Raw genomic sequence first — 15,000 nt, 5'->3', positions numbered from 1 at the left:
CTTGTAAGATTGCTCAATAGCAATGCACTTCGTTACAGCAATGTCAAATGTCAGTTCCTCGAGTCTGAGTTTCAAAAGCTCTGACATCATTCTCTTATCTCGAATACCCGAAATCAATCCATCTCTGAGCCTTTCCAAACGCATGGCATCATTAAAGTTGCAATCCGTAGCTAGATGCTTTACTTAAGAGAGCAACACACTGACTCACCGTTTCACCTGCGTTACGTGCTCGGTTGTCAAACTCATACCTGGCGACTGAAGCCGATTTCTGGGGCTTCAATTGCTTTTGGAGACGCTCTACGATCGTGTCGTTCGTGAGAGACTCTTTTCTTAACAATATCGGGGCCATCAAATCTTTCGCCAGTTGGTACGTTTCAGTGGGCAAATTAGTTAACAGGACGGCCTTTTTCTGTTTCGAGTCGGTCACTCCATCTAGCTGTTCTGCATAAGCCTCGAAGTCAGCTCCCACTATAAACTTCTGAACTTTCCCAAGGTTACGAACTGGATTCGATGCCGCATCAGACTCGTTTGGCATCTTGAAACGTCATGTGGAACTAGTTTAGGAATGTCTTCACTTTTTCACAGTAAAATATTCCTTAAGATCCCATCCTCGTCGCCAAATTTGTTATGTACTGACAGGATATCGGAGAACACACCAAGACAGCTTGGCGGATCACTACAAACACGTTTTATTCCATCTATGCGTGCGCATGTGATTACTATATATGGTAAACGCACAAGAAAACCATAACAACCAGTGTCCATCCTCCACCACCGCATTCGGCAACGTCGCTTTTCATGTGACAATACACAGGAATTTTTCCAATGTCAGTCGGCAGCATGTAGGCTTTATTTTCTCGCAAACTGAAGAATGAAAAAAGATATTTCAGGTTTTATCATACAACGCTACTGTGTATCATTGCTTATCAACTCGAAATCAGTGAACTGAGCTTTCCTTGGAGAGGTTAATTATAAAGAATGCAAATCGTTGTTTTTGAACCATTCATGATCTGTTCCCAACTTTAAGCGACATTTACATGTTTTCAACGAGGAAGTAGAGATTTTCCAACTTCTCTTCCAAATTCATTCCCAAAGTCTTAATGGCTGACAGACATCTGTCCCATCACAGTAGTCAGATTGGGCATCTGCTCATAAAAATCACATTACGTTGTTTGCTGCTCACCATTTAGTTATTTACAATGACCGAAAACAACAGATTTAAACCATTAATTCGATACACAAGTAGAAAACATTTCTGGACGTACCTTGACATAAGCTTTCCATCTTATCCAACTTTTTAAGGCCAGTCTTGCAAGTTGGCTTTCTACCAGCGTTCACGAAAATGGTGAAATACACGAGGCAAATGAATGCAGCGAATTTCAACGTTACCATTGTTAAGTCTTGGAAGCAAGCGGTATGTAAGGCTTTCAACAACTACTGATAATTTAACATTTCAAGAGCCCATTCGCTTATAACCCCTTCCATCGATGCTTTACGTTCAATCTATTTTCTCCTTACACAAGCCCAGAGCTTTTCTTTTGTCTTGCGTTGAGAATTGGTAAGCCAATCATTTCCTAGCTAATAATTGGTTCTTGCGTTTGTTACGACCAAAAAACCAATAGCAAGCTCAGGATGTTGAAGTGTTTGAAGGTCGGTAAAGTAACCATAGATACTCGTTAGAGAATATTGATCGTTGAAGTTTTTATTACCTCCCATCAAGTTCAAAAGCCTACGGTATCGGTTTGTTTTGAGTAGCTAAATAGTGCAGGCAAATAGCTAGGAAAGAAAAGGAAAGGAAAGGAACTTTATTTAAGTGTCTAGTCGTTGGTGAAATCACCATAGCTACAAAATTCCTTTTTAAAAAAATCTATTGATTGTTAATAATTATTTTTACCAGCTGTCAAGGTCCATAAACTCGCAAAAAAGGAACGAGGTCAATATCCAGCCATCTTGACGGAAAAAACTTGGTCAATAACCTATATGTATTTGGACATCAGAACCTATGCATCACATTTTACCAAAATATGTTTATTTTGATTCCTGTGCACGATTACTCCCTGAATTGTACGACACGAGGTCCAATTCCGAATTAATCGTACTTATAAAAATTAAAAATGTCTTTTGAGACTTCGTTTGAGCGGAAACGTATGTAACGCTTTTCATAAAGTTTGAAAACTTTAGAAAACAGTGTAAAGGAAACCATTAAGGTGATTCCTCAGTATTGTGCCTACTGCGCACGATTTTCGCGTCATTAGCGCGCGCAAATTAGCGCGAGCACGTACACAACGAAAGAAATTTCCCTCAAGCTAAGCTCGATATCAAAATAAATGTTCGTTTTCTTTTAAACGAGCATGGTGACCTATATTTTTTATGGCTTAATAATAGTGTACACATTAGCCTCCTTAATTAAAAAAGAAAACTAAAAAAATTTATCGGAAGGAAAAAAAGGTATAGGTGAAAGAGTGTACAAAACCGTGATGCAAATTATGACCCGCGAAGATAACGACTCTACAAACGCTTTCACGCTTTCCACGTCGTTTTAAATAGAGTGATGTTTCCACAAATGTTATATGATAATGTTCTATATGCTCGACACTTTCTACTTGTCAAGTTTTTTCCCGAGTATTACTTTTATAAACTATGTTTCGAGCTACCGCAAAATGTAACGTGGACCGATGAATAACGCGCGTGTTTAGCACGAGTACAGGCATAAATGGGATAAGATTGGCCCAACACATCTCTTAAACGAGAATGGTGACCTATCATTTTTATTGTATTTTTCGAAACATTGCTTGGTAGAGAACATTCAGGGAAAGTTTGAAAAATATTCATCGGTAACTTTTATTTCTGAGGAATCACCTTAAAGAGCGCGTAATTGACGTGCAAGTCACGTAGGTGTGCAATTACAGGTATCCAATTACGAAAAGTTCAAATTGAATGAAGGTTATTGGACGCCCACGTGATCAGGCACCGATTAATAATCGTAATAGGACTGAGTGGAGTCCAATTCGGTTCGGCTGTAATCATACGAGTGATTAATAAAATCAGGCGACCGCGTAGCGGAAGTCCGATTTGTTAATCACCACTGAATTGGACGACACGATGTCCTGTTAGCAATTTTTAAAAAAAATCATAACAATTGTGAAGGTAAAGTTCAGAGCCAACATTTTGTTGTTTTGTAAAGAACGGCAAAGAAAAAGACAAAGACTTATAAAGGATAAAGGGTTGATTTCCGTTTCGTAAAGGGTCGATGCCGTTGTTAACTGTCGACGCCATTATTGGCAACCTAGTCTTTGGGAATAGACGATGCTGTATCTGTTCTAGTTTAGGCCTGGACAAGGTAGAAATGGGTTCTAATTTGTTGATGGAGTTTTAATGCAGTCAGCAAATGCTTAATTGTTCATATTCACACTGGTTTTCTTGCGGTTAGCTTTTATTTGTTGTTTGGGGCAACTCTATCATTAACATTTAAGAAAGTCAAGTTTTATAATTAAATTTTGGGGAAATTTGGCAGATCAATCTTGTAGTGTAGTGGTATAAGAGGGAAATTAGAAAACAGAGGTTCGGGGTTCAATTCTGGGTGGTTATTTACACAATTTCCTTTTTCTTCAATTCAGTAGAGAAGAATTTGCTAATAGCTGAAAAAGTTTCTAAGTGTCGCGAAAATGGCACCGACCGTTTACAAAACGGACAACGCCTACACAGCCACTGTACTCGTTGTCGTTGCAGTTGTGATTTGTAATGAAACTTCCCTTGAAAATCAAAGAATATAAAATGACTTTTTGCTACTGTCCCGCCAATTTGTCTCAGCTTGTTGCGAAAACGTCGCTTGACTCTCCACGCATCGCGCTAGTAACATCGATCCTAGAAGAACATTGAACAATGTCTAAAGTTAATTATAACTTAAGAGGGATTATTTTTGGTATGAGGCCTATGTGGGGAATTCACTCTCTTACCACTGCTCTATCCACTGCGCTACCGAGGCAACCACAGTTGAGTGGGTCGAATATTAGCTACAAAGAAAAGATCGATTACCAGGCATTTGCTCCCAGCCCTCTCGGACACGGAATTACTTTTGCAGATCGGACAATTTTTTTTCTAATCGGCTGATCGAAGCGAAGCTGAATAGAATGGAATAATCATTTATAAATTGTCTTCAATTTACTTTCAAACTGGTTGTTGTCATTTTCTAATGACCATCTTGATCAGCGTTTTCTTGTCGTGGAATATTTCAGAATAATTCGTCCAAAGAATGAAGAAATTTTCAGTTTCTGTGTCAACACAAATACTGGCAGTTTTTTCCAGTTTTTTAAAACAAATAGGCTGCTCATTCGGGGTGTTGCTTTTGATACTTCTGTGTGCACCCCAGAAAATTGTAGGTATTATATATGAGATTGCGTTCTCCCAGAAGTGCCAAGTTTACTCAACAACTGATACAAAACACTATAAAATACCGTAAGTCAGAAATACTATTTAATGCCACCACCATGTTTTCTTTGTTTTACAGCACTCTCTTTCCCAGAAAATCTACCCACAAAAACTGCTGGACTAATCGGCAGTTAACTAAACAGCAGATTATGTTTCGCTTTAAAGGCGAAGAGGCCATCCTTCTCACTGCACTAAGATGTATCCAAAGGCTTTGATGTGTTTGTCTCCATTATCTGGTGAGTGGGTTGCCTCGTTTCCACATGTGTTAGAGTCATCATGGGCTCCTCCTGTACCAAACCCAATTCGGGAGTCACAGGTGTTGCAATTATTTTCCTGATTAGCAACGATACCGATTCTAGCTTTAGCGAGGCCAGAATTAGTGCCCACAGCATTGAAGCCTTGCGTCTCACAGTGTGGCTGTAAGGAGCCCTCTGGACCAAGCAGCGACTTCCATTTTTCACGGCTCAGTGAGGTGGCGCGGTGTTGGCGGTCAGCGATCAGTGAGTACAGAGAGTCGGCCTGTTTGTTGATGACGATGTACTTGATCTGTTGGCCGTACTTCATACCGAGACAGATCTTGAAGAAGGGTGTCTCCCAGTAGGTCGGTAACTTAGTCTCTTGTGAGTCAAACCCAGTCTCTCCTCCAGGAAGGTTGAACTCTTTGGTGTTTTCCCAGAAGTCGGCGTCGTAGTGAAAGGTTCGCTGCAAAGACAAAAGACAAGATTTCAAAACTTTGACAAGCAACTGAACAACGACAACTATTTGACATCCGCCTTTTATCCTTAACAAACTAAACGTCCTTTAATTACGTCAAATGTCAATGGGTGTAATATGAGACTAAATAAACCTGGATCTTTGCTTTCGTCTTTGTTATACCTTGCTACCATTAATTTTCATCACCAGCGTCCATCCTCCACCACCGCATTCGCCAACGTCGCTTGTCATGTGACAATACACAGGGATTTTTCCAATGTCAGTCGGCAGCATGTAGGCTTTATTTTCTCGCAAACTGAAGAAGGAAAAAAGATATTTCAGGTTTTATCTCACGATGCTACTGTGTATCATTGCTTATCAATTCGAAGTCAGTGAAAGCTTCCCTTGGAGAGGTAGCCTGAGAGCAGGCTCTCTCTCTTCGGTGGGAGAGAATATTTTGAATGCCGCCTCCTGATGTCAGGCTGAGAGAGAGCTGTCAAAAATTAGCCAATCAGCGCGCACCCGAAGTAAACATTGAAAGAAACACCGAAAACAGAAAGCCACGCTTTGTGTATTTAAATTTTCTCGGGGCAGAAACTCAAAAATAAAAATAAAAAAACTGTAAAGGAAGGAAGCCTTCGCCAGAAAAACCTAGCAACTATTCCTGATGCTGTAAAACGTAGCTGAATATTCAGTACGGTAATTCGTCGAACTCCCTTCCGCGGAAAATGTCTTTCGATCGTCAGGGAAAAATTTAGCACACAAACTTCAAACGACGGGAATCGTAATAGAGAAATTCGTTTTCCCTGACTGCATCTCCACTGTGTGAGACTCGTCGACCACAACTGCTGCCAAATTTCGGTAAAGCGAAGCGGAGTTATCTTTTTTTAATTTATTTTAACGAAATACAGACATTACAACTGCTACATCACACTGTAATACTAGACAGATATTCTGATACCTACACTATTTTATTTCAAAGGTTTATCGAGTATTTGTGGTTATAGATATAAATTTTACTAATTCAATAATTTGAAAATTGGAATATTTTGTTTTCAAGTGTATCGGAGTATTGCGGAGTTACGAGGAGATCGAGGAATCATTTGTGGAGCCGCCTTTTCGGCTTAAGCAAATACTTGCTAAAATCGTGTAGAGTTCCTCTATCGTTCTCTATCGTTAAATCAGCAGCAGAGGCAGCCGAAAGGCCCATGTTTGTCCAAATGTGATCAGCGATAATGCTTTGCCGAGGACAGGAAACTACCGCGGTGACATGAAGTCGCCCTCGTTGTATTTTGGCCGCTACGAAAAACAGTTGGGAAATAAGACTTTTCCCAAATCCCGTGGATAAAAGATATAGAACTTCCTTCCTTCCAGTAGAGAAGCCATTGCATCGCGTTGCCCGACCTTTAATTATGTAAAGTTATGGTAAATTGCAACATTCTACAATTTTCTCCGACGCATTTCTGACCACCTCATCTCTCTGCGAAGCGAAGAGGCTTTCTTGTTGTCGGAGCTTGTCAATAGTGACGTCACGAGGTAATTTAGGGTGCGTTCGATTGACCGTATTCCGGAATAGGAATACAGTGTATATGGAATATAAGTTAGAAATCCTTCGTTTTTACGGAGATTCAAATGAAAATTGTCAAACATCCTCTAAAATGCTATTTTAAACATATTTTTGTCATCCTTGCTGCTTCGAAACGCGCCAAACATACCGTTTTAATCATCACTCCTCGTATTCTTATTACGGAATAGCGTCAATCGAACGCGCCCTTAATTTCAGCCAATCAGTATTTTGCGTCCAAAATTTGGACGTGACATTCAAAATACAAAGCCATGCGGGCAGGCCCTCATTCTACCGCAACCCCAGTCCCTCGGAGGGCCTGCTCGCAGGCTATTGGAGAGGTTAATTTTAAAGCATGCAAATCGTTGTTTTTGAACTATTCATGATCTGATCCCAACTTTAATTCCATTCATTGGAAAAAGGACAAAACACTGCTCCCATGACAAAAATCGATCAGTGGTTTCTAGCGAGGACATCTACATTTTCGATACCAACATAGAGAAGCTTCTCAGTGCCTCCCCACTACTTATAAGTGTCATAGGCCTTATCAGAACTGATGGTGAAAATAAAATGTCAAAAAGATTTAAACTGTTAACTTACCCGCTGTCATACAGTTCCTTGCAAGAAGAGGCTGTAACTGAACAAAATACAACTCAAATAAAGCACTCGTTACAAAAAAGGAACAAAGAAACGATAAACTGAAGAGCCAATGAGATGTATTACTCCAAGTTTACCTGGCGGGGGCTGCAACGACATTGAGATGTTTTCTACCAGGGAGTAGAGATTTTCCAACTTCTCTTCCAACTTCATTCCCAAAGTCTTAATGGCTGTACAGACATCTGTCCCATCACAGTTGTCAGATAGAGCATCTGCTCATAAAAATCACATTACGTTGTTTGCTGTTCATTATTTAGATCTTTACAATGACCGAAAACGACAGATTTAAACCATGCGATACACAAGTAGAAACATTTGTGAACGTACCTTGACACAGGCTGTTCATGTTTTCAAGAAGAGTCTTGCAAGTTGGCTTTCTACCAGCGTTCACGAAAATGGTGAAATACAGGAGAGAAATAACTGCAGCGAATTTCAACGATACCATTGTTAAGTCTTGGAAGCAAACGCCAAGTAAGGCTTTCAACAACTACTGATAATTTAACATTTCACGAGGCGATTCGTTTATAACCCCTTCCATCGATGCTTTACGTTCAATCTATTTTCTCCTTACACAAGCCCAGAGGTTTTCTTTTCTCTTGTGTTGAGAATTGGTAAGCCAATCATTTCCGAGCTAATGATTGGTTCTTGCGTAAACCAATAGCAAGCTCAGGATGTTGAAGTGTTTGAAGGTCGTAACCATAGATACTGCAAAACAATCCTTAGTTTGAGTTTTCTGAGCATTTTGTGCCTTGAGTTTTAATCTATTTGACAAAAAAAGAGGCTTTTAAGTTTTATATTGCTGCCTTGGTTTCTTTTGGTTGAATATTTTTAGGACTTTAGTTAATTTGTTAAAAAATAACATTTTGACATGCTTTGCCTTGTCAAAGGAAATCATGCAAATTATTTTGGCAAGCATGCTTGCTCTCGCAATGCTTTTAGTTAAAAAAACAATTATTTTCATGATTATTTGAAATAGATTGACAGTTGTTCCAGGTTTCTAACATGGAGTCAGTTGTTTGTCATTGCAGGGGGGAAGTTCAAATGTTGAGCTAATTAAAGTTCCCAAAAACTACATGTTATTTCTTTAATTTCTTTGCCGTTTACAGGCTAAGATATACAGGGATTGGGCTAAATGATCATCGATTATCGACTATCTGTTTGTTAACCGTCTGTTAAGTCAAATGACTATGGAAGTTTTGATATGAAATTGTGGAATAGCGAAGGCATGAAGAAAGTTATAAAACCATAGATTCATTTATATTGAATTTTGAGGCGATGAAGCGATGAAGGGTGCGTTCCGTATTCCGGGATAAGAATACATGGAATATAAGTTTAAAATCCTTCCTTTTTACGGAGATTCACATTACAATTGTAACACATCCGCTAAAATGTTATTTTAAACATATTTTTATTATCCTTGCTGCTTCGAAACGCACCAAACATACCATTTTAATCATCAATCCACATATTCTTATTCCGGAATAGGGTCAATCGAACGCGCCCTAACATTGGTCTCTTTCTTGTGCCGATTCGAATTCGGAGACAGAAATTGTTTTGTTAAATAACATATTAGCCATTGTTTTCCCCCAAAGCACCTAGGCTTATCAGTGGGGCTCACGATAATACAACCATCAGGCTTACAACAGAGACAAACAACACAAAGTTACAACAAAGAAATTTACATAACTAGAGATGTATTAATTTAACAAACAGATAGTAGGCAGCGAGAAGCAATTTGTACTAATTAGAAGTTACAACGGGCTAGAAATGTGTTAATTTAACAGTCAAACAGTGGCCATCGAAAAGTGATTAGTACTAATTATGAAACTCTGGACTTCACGAAATAAAATTAATTTGTATTAAAATCACTTCTATGAAAGGAGTTAAATTTAATTAAGACATGAAATTGTCGTTAAAAAAAGGTATTGAAAATACGTGGGTTTAACAAGTGAAAATTTGCCACCCAGTAAGTCAAATAACCAACGGGATGTTTGTTACGAAATAGAAGAGTGGCTAGGACCCGGGGGTACTCATGTAAAGATCCGCTAAGTGAAGGGTGTACCTTGAAGGGTCTTAAACCCTAATTGATAGCGTACTTAAGACACAAACCCGACAATAAAACAAAAACAAAAACTAAGAATGGCGTGAACTGGTCAACTTTATTTCGTTTATAACATTGCAAATTGAGCATCTAATTAGCTAATTAGAAGTTACAACGGGCTAGAAATGTGTTAATTTAACAGTCAAACAGTGGCCATCGAAAAGTGATTAGTACTAATTATGAAACTCTGGACTTCACGAAATAAAATTAATTTCTATTAAAATTACTTCTATGAAAGGAGTTAAATTTAATTAAGACATGAAATTGTTGTTAAAAAAAGGTATTGAAAATACGCGGGTTTCATAAGTGAAAATTTACCACCCAGCAAGTCAAATAACCAACGGGATGTTTGTTACGAAATAGCAGAGTGGCTAGGACCCGGGGGTACTGATATAAATTTCCGCTACGTAAAGTGTGTACCTCGAAGGGTTTTAAAACCTAATTGATGGCCTACTTAAGGTGGCTGGAACCAGTTTCACCACTTTTAGAGACCTTCTTATTAGATGGGTTATAACTACTATACTGTATCACGTAACAGCAACGTTATGGTACCACATCAAACACCAATTATTGCTTAACAAAATGAGCTCATTATTTTGACGTAAAAAAGCTCTCCAGATACACCCTATATTTCGTCTTTACTTGCTTATATCTCAAAAATGAACTCGGTGACCCCCACTTTTTATTGTAGAATAGTAATTAGCAATTTGAGATAGAAGTATCAGCAAAAATAAAAAAAAAATCTTGGGAGCCAATTCAGAGCTACCTTAATTTTTCGAAAAATTAAGGTAGCCCTGAATTGGCTCCCAAGAATTTTTTTTAACTTTGCAGATAGTCCTATCTCAAATTGCTAATTACTAATTTACAATAAAAAATGGGGGTCACCGAGTTCGTTTTTACGATATAAGCAAGTAAAGACGAAATATAGGGTGTTTTTGGTGTTAGTAGTTAAGATGGTCAAACAAGATCAAAACAGTTTTGAAAAGGCCCTCCCAGGCGGGACGCTCAAAACATATTTTCAGTAAGTGTCAGCACGAGAGCAATTAAATTAAAAACGTATTAAAATACAATAAAAACGTTCTCTGGCTAAAAGTTTTAAAAAGGAACATAAGCTTTGGGCTGTAGATCTACAGCCTTCCACGGATAAAACATGGACTGTAAATTAGTGAAATATATGCAAAAAAGGAGATAAAAGTAATAAGAAGAACAAGTAAAAGTAAGAAAAAAGGTGGCTATTATTTAAAGAGAATGTTATACTGATTAGGAATCGGCTTAGAATTATTGTCAGCATGCTTGGTAGCACAGGTGTGACAAGCCTCCCGCAAAGTTTTTCTAATGCGAAAAGAGCCTGTGTCGATAACTGGAGAATGATTAAAATCAATGCGATGACCGAATGACCACGCATGTTTCGCAATGTTTGACCCATTAGCACATGTTTTTACAGTCCTAATATGTTCTTTCTTGCGCATTTCAAAGCAACGGCCGGTTTCATCTACATACTCACCAATCACAATCGGCACAGGATTTTTATAAATCACGTTGGGTTGGTGTTTAATAGGTGGTCTGAATTTAGGAGAAAGAATTCTTGTTGCAATGTCAGGAGGGGGTTATTTACAACTTGAATGTCGTGCCTTCGAAGAATTTTTGTTACCCGTTGCGCAACACCATTGATGAAAGGAAGAACAGCAAAACCGTTAGGGTTCTCTTGAGGCGCAGCCCATTAAAAAAAACATGCAAACCAATTCTTCAGGCGAAGGGGTGGCATGTGTGGGTGGTTTGGAAAATTTCCGCTTTAAGATATTGGAAGTAACATGGGAGGGATAGTTATTGGCTCGTAGAGCATCAATGACGTGGTTGATTTTGGTATTTTTCCCTTTCGTGTACTTGGGAGTTTTAAAACTTTTAGCCAGAGAACGTTTTTATTGTATTTTAATATGTCTGATCCTGTCTGCGCTTCAATTTTTATATTAAGAACTGTTTATAAGAACTAGCGGTTGGATAGGTGGTGACAAAAGTCTTATTATTTTATTCTGAGTGCGTTCTAGGTACCTGCTGCTATAGAGCGAAAAAGAGCGGATGAGTGAAATCAACTAGACCCTCCCGTGAGGGTACACTGGGTTGCCTGTGGTACGTGCAGCGTTCCACGCAATTTCTTTCAAGTTGGGGGGGGGGGGGGGGGGTCACCCAGAAGTCATACCAGAAGTCATACCAGCAGAGGCCCTTTGGCTCGCAGGTCGTCACACGTTCGTACGACGAAACAGATCCTTTTTTGAGGTTAAAAACCTGGCGACCGGCCTATTAATTAATCATTTGTCAGAAAGAAGAAATTCCTGTCCTCTTTAAAAAAAACTGACACGCATTGCTTACGTGTGGTAGTGAAGTAACACAGCGATTTATTCCATAATGTCAACTGAGCTGTGTGTTGTCTTCCAGGAGATTCAAGTTGTCCTTGCGTAATATGTAGCTCTAACAGTGCACGATATTGTTTTGGTATTGTCTGTCATTGTAGTGAAATGGTAGAAGTCTTGGGTAAATAGCCTGAGAAGACATGTGGTTACTAGCAAAGTACTGAGCCGAGAAAGATTGAAGAAAATAAATGGGAAGTGAAAAACATTGTCTTCTGGGATGACATGTTGACAGTTGTCTTTGCGTAATATGTAGGTCTAACAGTACACGATATTGTTTTGGAATTGTCTATCATTGTAGCGCCATGGTAGAAGTCTTAGATAAATAGCCCCTTGAGAAGACATGTGGTTGCTAGCAAAGTACTGAAACCAGAGAGACTGAAGAAAATAAAAGGGAATCGAGAAACATTGGCTTCTGGGCTGACATGTTGATCATGCAACTTCTTTCCACCACAAGTGTAAGCGTGCACTGACAGCATCTGACAGCTTTGTAAACAAAAGTTGAAAGCTGAAGTTATTGCTCGGCGGGGTTGGTATCTGGATGGGCGACCTAAGAAATATGCCACTCAGTAACAGAAGCATAGGACCGAAAATTCTATGTTAATGCTATCAAATGCGAACCAAGCAAGATACAGATTTTGTTAGCTTGCTTTATGCAAAACAAATATTCATGTAAAAGTAAATAAATATGGATACACAATTCTTAAGAAGAGCAGAAGGAAGTTTCAGGATGGTCGATCGAGCATAAAATATTTTGCCATCGGTAACAAAATCTACGACATGAAAACAACATTAATTTTGAACCACAAATATAAAAAGTTACCATCAGCGAAAAACAGTTTGGGAGATTTTAGTTGTTTTGTTGTAATTGTACAAGTTTGGCTGCACCGAGTAAATCGCACATCGAATTCAGCGGGCGCAGTTATTTTACCGCTCCATGTTTACTCGCGAAACAGTGAAGCATCTGTGTCAAATGATGCCAAGCTACCGGGTTTTTGTTTTTGTTAGTTTTCTTTTTCTTTCGATTTTTATAAATTTTGACAAGAAATGTGCGAATTCAACACAAAGATCACAATCGCCCAACTCTCAGAGGTTGACCATTGTTTCTGGAAAATCAAAAATTTACTCTCCAAGACAAGGTTATTTATCACCAGGTAATTCCATCGTTTCGGTAATAGCAGCTACTTTAATATTCATCAGCGTCACAATCTTTTGCCGATTTTGGGGGTCATTTTGTCGAAACTCAAGCACGCTTCCAACAGACCTGTTTATTTTCGTGACGTATGCAAATTTGCTAAGCTCGAAAATTACACAACATGATAAATTTACAAAAGCTAGAAATTTCACAGAAATATTTTCCAGCGAAACATTTATTGAAACAAGCAACATATTTGCTATAAGAGGCAAGAAACCCTTCCTATTTCAGTTGCGTGCGTGCAAGCGAAACACACAATCACAAAGCATATGCAGTTAAATAAATTTCTGATAGTTCACATTCAACCCTTTTCGAAAGAACCTTGACCGTAAATAATAAAGCACAAAAGAGACAACAAGCTTTCATTCAAGTAATTTTTCACTGTCACATTTCCAAATATTTTACACCTTTGCAGAGTTGAGTACAAAATACCGGTAAATGTAAATTGTCAGACAACTAAGATGCGACTTGAGTAAACACTGTGATGCATTCTTGTAGGCGTTCGATTCCTTCAACGTTAATTTGTTAAATCATAGTTAGTAACTATGGTTAAATCCATAAAAAAATTGCTATTTGATTTCCGTGTTTTATATAATACCAAGTTAGTAAAATATTAGAAACAAAGCTCACTTGATATCCAAAGGCGAAAAATGAAATTGTTGTCGAAGTCCATTACTCGTCTCTTAAAATCCAGATATTTATTTTCCAGCGCTGTCTTGCTCATCCAATTGACGATCTATTCTTGAGCTCCATGAGGGTATATTTTGTTTAAAGATCCACTAAAACGCCATTCACGTCAATGACTTATTAGTGAAATTTCCAATCGTTATACCGGAAGACTGTGCAGAGTTGAGAACAGATAAATACAAATCTGACAAATAGCGAGACAACTGAGATAACAGATCCACTATATGGATTCCTTCTCTGTCTTTGTTGAACCCATACTGAGTTACCAGAGAATTTTCCATTTGGTTTCAGTGTTCTACATAACAGCACACTTAGTAAAATATTATTTTAGAAATACAGCTCACTTTGATTACGGCTCGACGGGCGACAGATTGTTGTCGAAGTCCATTACTCGTCGCTTCTAACATTCGACGGCCTGTCTTGTTCAGTATCCAATTTGCTTGCCATTATTGAGCTTCAGAAGGGTACATTTTGTTCAAAGATCCACTAAAATGCCATTCGCGTTACATGACTTTCGACGTCATTGCCGGTTAAGTTAATCGTTCTACTGTGTCCACCAGAGAAATCTACGCATTTCCCACTACCCTCTCTATCGTAAGAAAATACTCGTAGAAGGCTCTATGCACAAAGACACCACTTAGCAGGGGAGTGACAGGCAGGACTTTTACCGACACGGAAAAAAATTAAAAAAAAAAGAAAACGAAAAATTAAAAAAAAGACGAAATTAAAGACAGATTCCGACTGGGTTGGCAACCCAGTAAAAAAAAGAAAATGTACAAATATCATGAACTGTATGAGCCATGTTTAAGTCACGACCGTCATCCTGAAAACCATCAGTCTCGATCAATAAGTGGGCGGAAGGACCTTTCGTTAACAATGCTTACAGACGTTCTCTCGCCTTTCCGCACCGGGCTCTTTTCATATTTTTTCCTGTGGCATTTTTCACACTGGGAAGTTAATACATAGCTGGCAAACATGCCCGCCGGCGTGCTGTGAAATGGCGCCAATGCCTGTTTACAGTTTCCAAACCGTTCTAGTTAGATATGAAACACTAAATTTTGTCCTAAAATAGGGCAAGAGCTCAGGGGCTTTCACAGAGTTGAGCGTATTCAATAATTAAGGTAATTTCTTAGTATTGCATTGCGCATCCCTACTGCACACGATTTTTGCGTCATTAGCGCGCGCACATGAGGACGTGCGCATACAAAAAGGAAGAGATTTCGCTCAAACTAAACCCGATAGCGAAATAAATTCTCTTTTTCTTTCAAAC

The 15,000-nt window shown here is 38.7% G+C and overlaps 2 protein-coding genes and 1 pseudogene across 2 annotated transcripts in view; all 3 read right to left on the bottom strand.

Moving 5' to 3' along the window:
* The window catches only part of LOC138050953 (uncharacterized), a 6,262-nt pseudogene extending 4,870 nt beyond the window's left edge, over positions 1-1,392 (bottom strand).
* Positions 1-15,000, bottom strand: part of LOC138051809 (furin-like protease kpc-1) — a 371,910-nt gene that overhangs the window by 89,055 nt on the left and 267,855 nt on the right. The window lies entirely within an intron of this gene.
* On the bottom strand, positions 4,452-7,845 carry LOC138051801 (uncharacterized skeletal organic matrix protein 5-like). Its single transcript, XM_068898067.1, has 5 exons — positions 7,670-7,845; positions 7,420-7,554; positions 7,286-7,322; positions 5,305-5,437; positions 4,452-5,130 (listed from the first exon to the last, which is right to left on the bottom strand). Exons 1-5 carry the CDS (start codon positions 7,785-7,787, stop codon positions 4,612-4,614), a joined length of 942 nt encoding a protein of 313 aa, XP_068754168.1. The 5' UTR covers positions 7,788-7,845; the 3' UTR covers positions 4,452-4,611.

Source organism: Montipora capricornis, chromosome 6 (genome assembly GCF_036669925.1).
Source record: "Montipora capricornis isolate CH-2021 chromosome 6, ASM3666992v2, whole genome shotgun sequence".
Classification (NCBI taxonomy): domain Eukaryota; kingdom Metazoa; phylum Cnidaria; class Anthozoa; order Scleractinia; family Acroporidae; genus Montipora; species Montipora capricornis.
The sequence above is the reverse complement of the archived record's forward strand: the minus strand, read 5'-3'. Positions and strand labels throughout refer to the sequence as shown.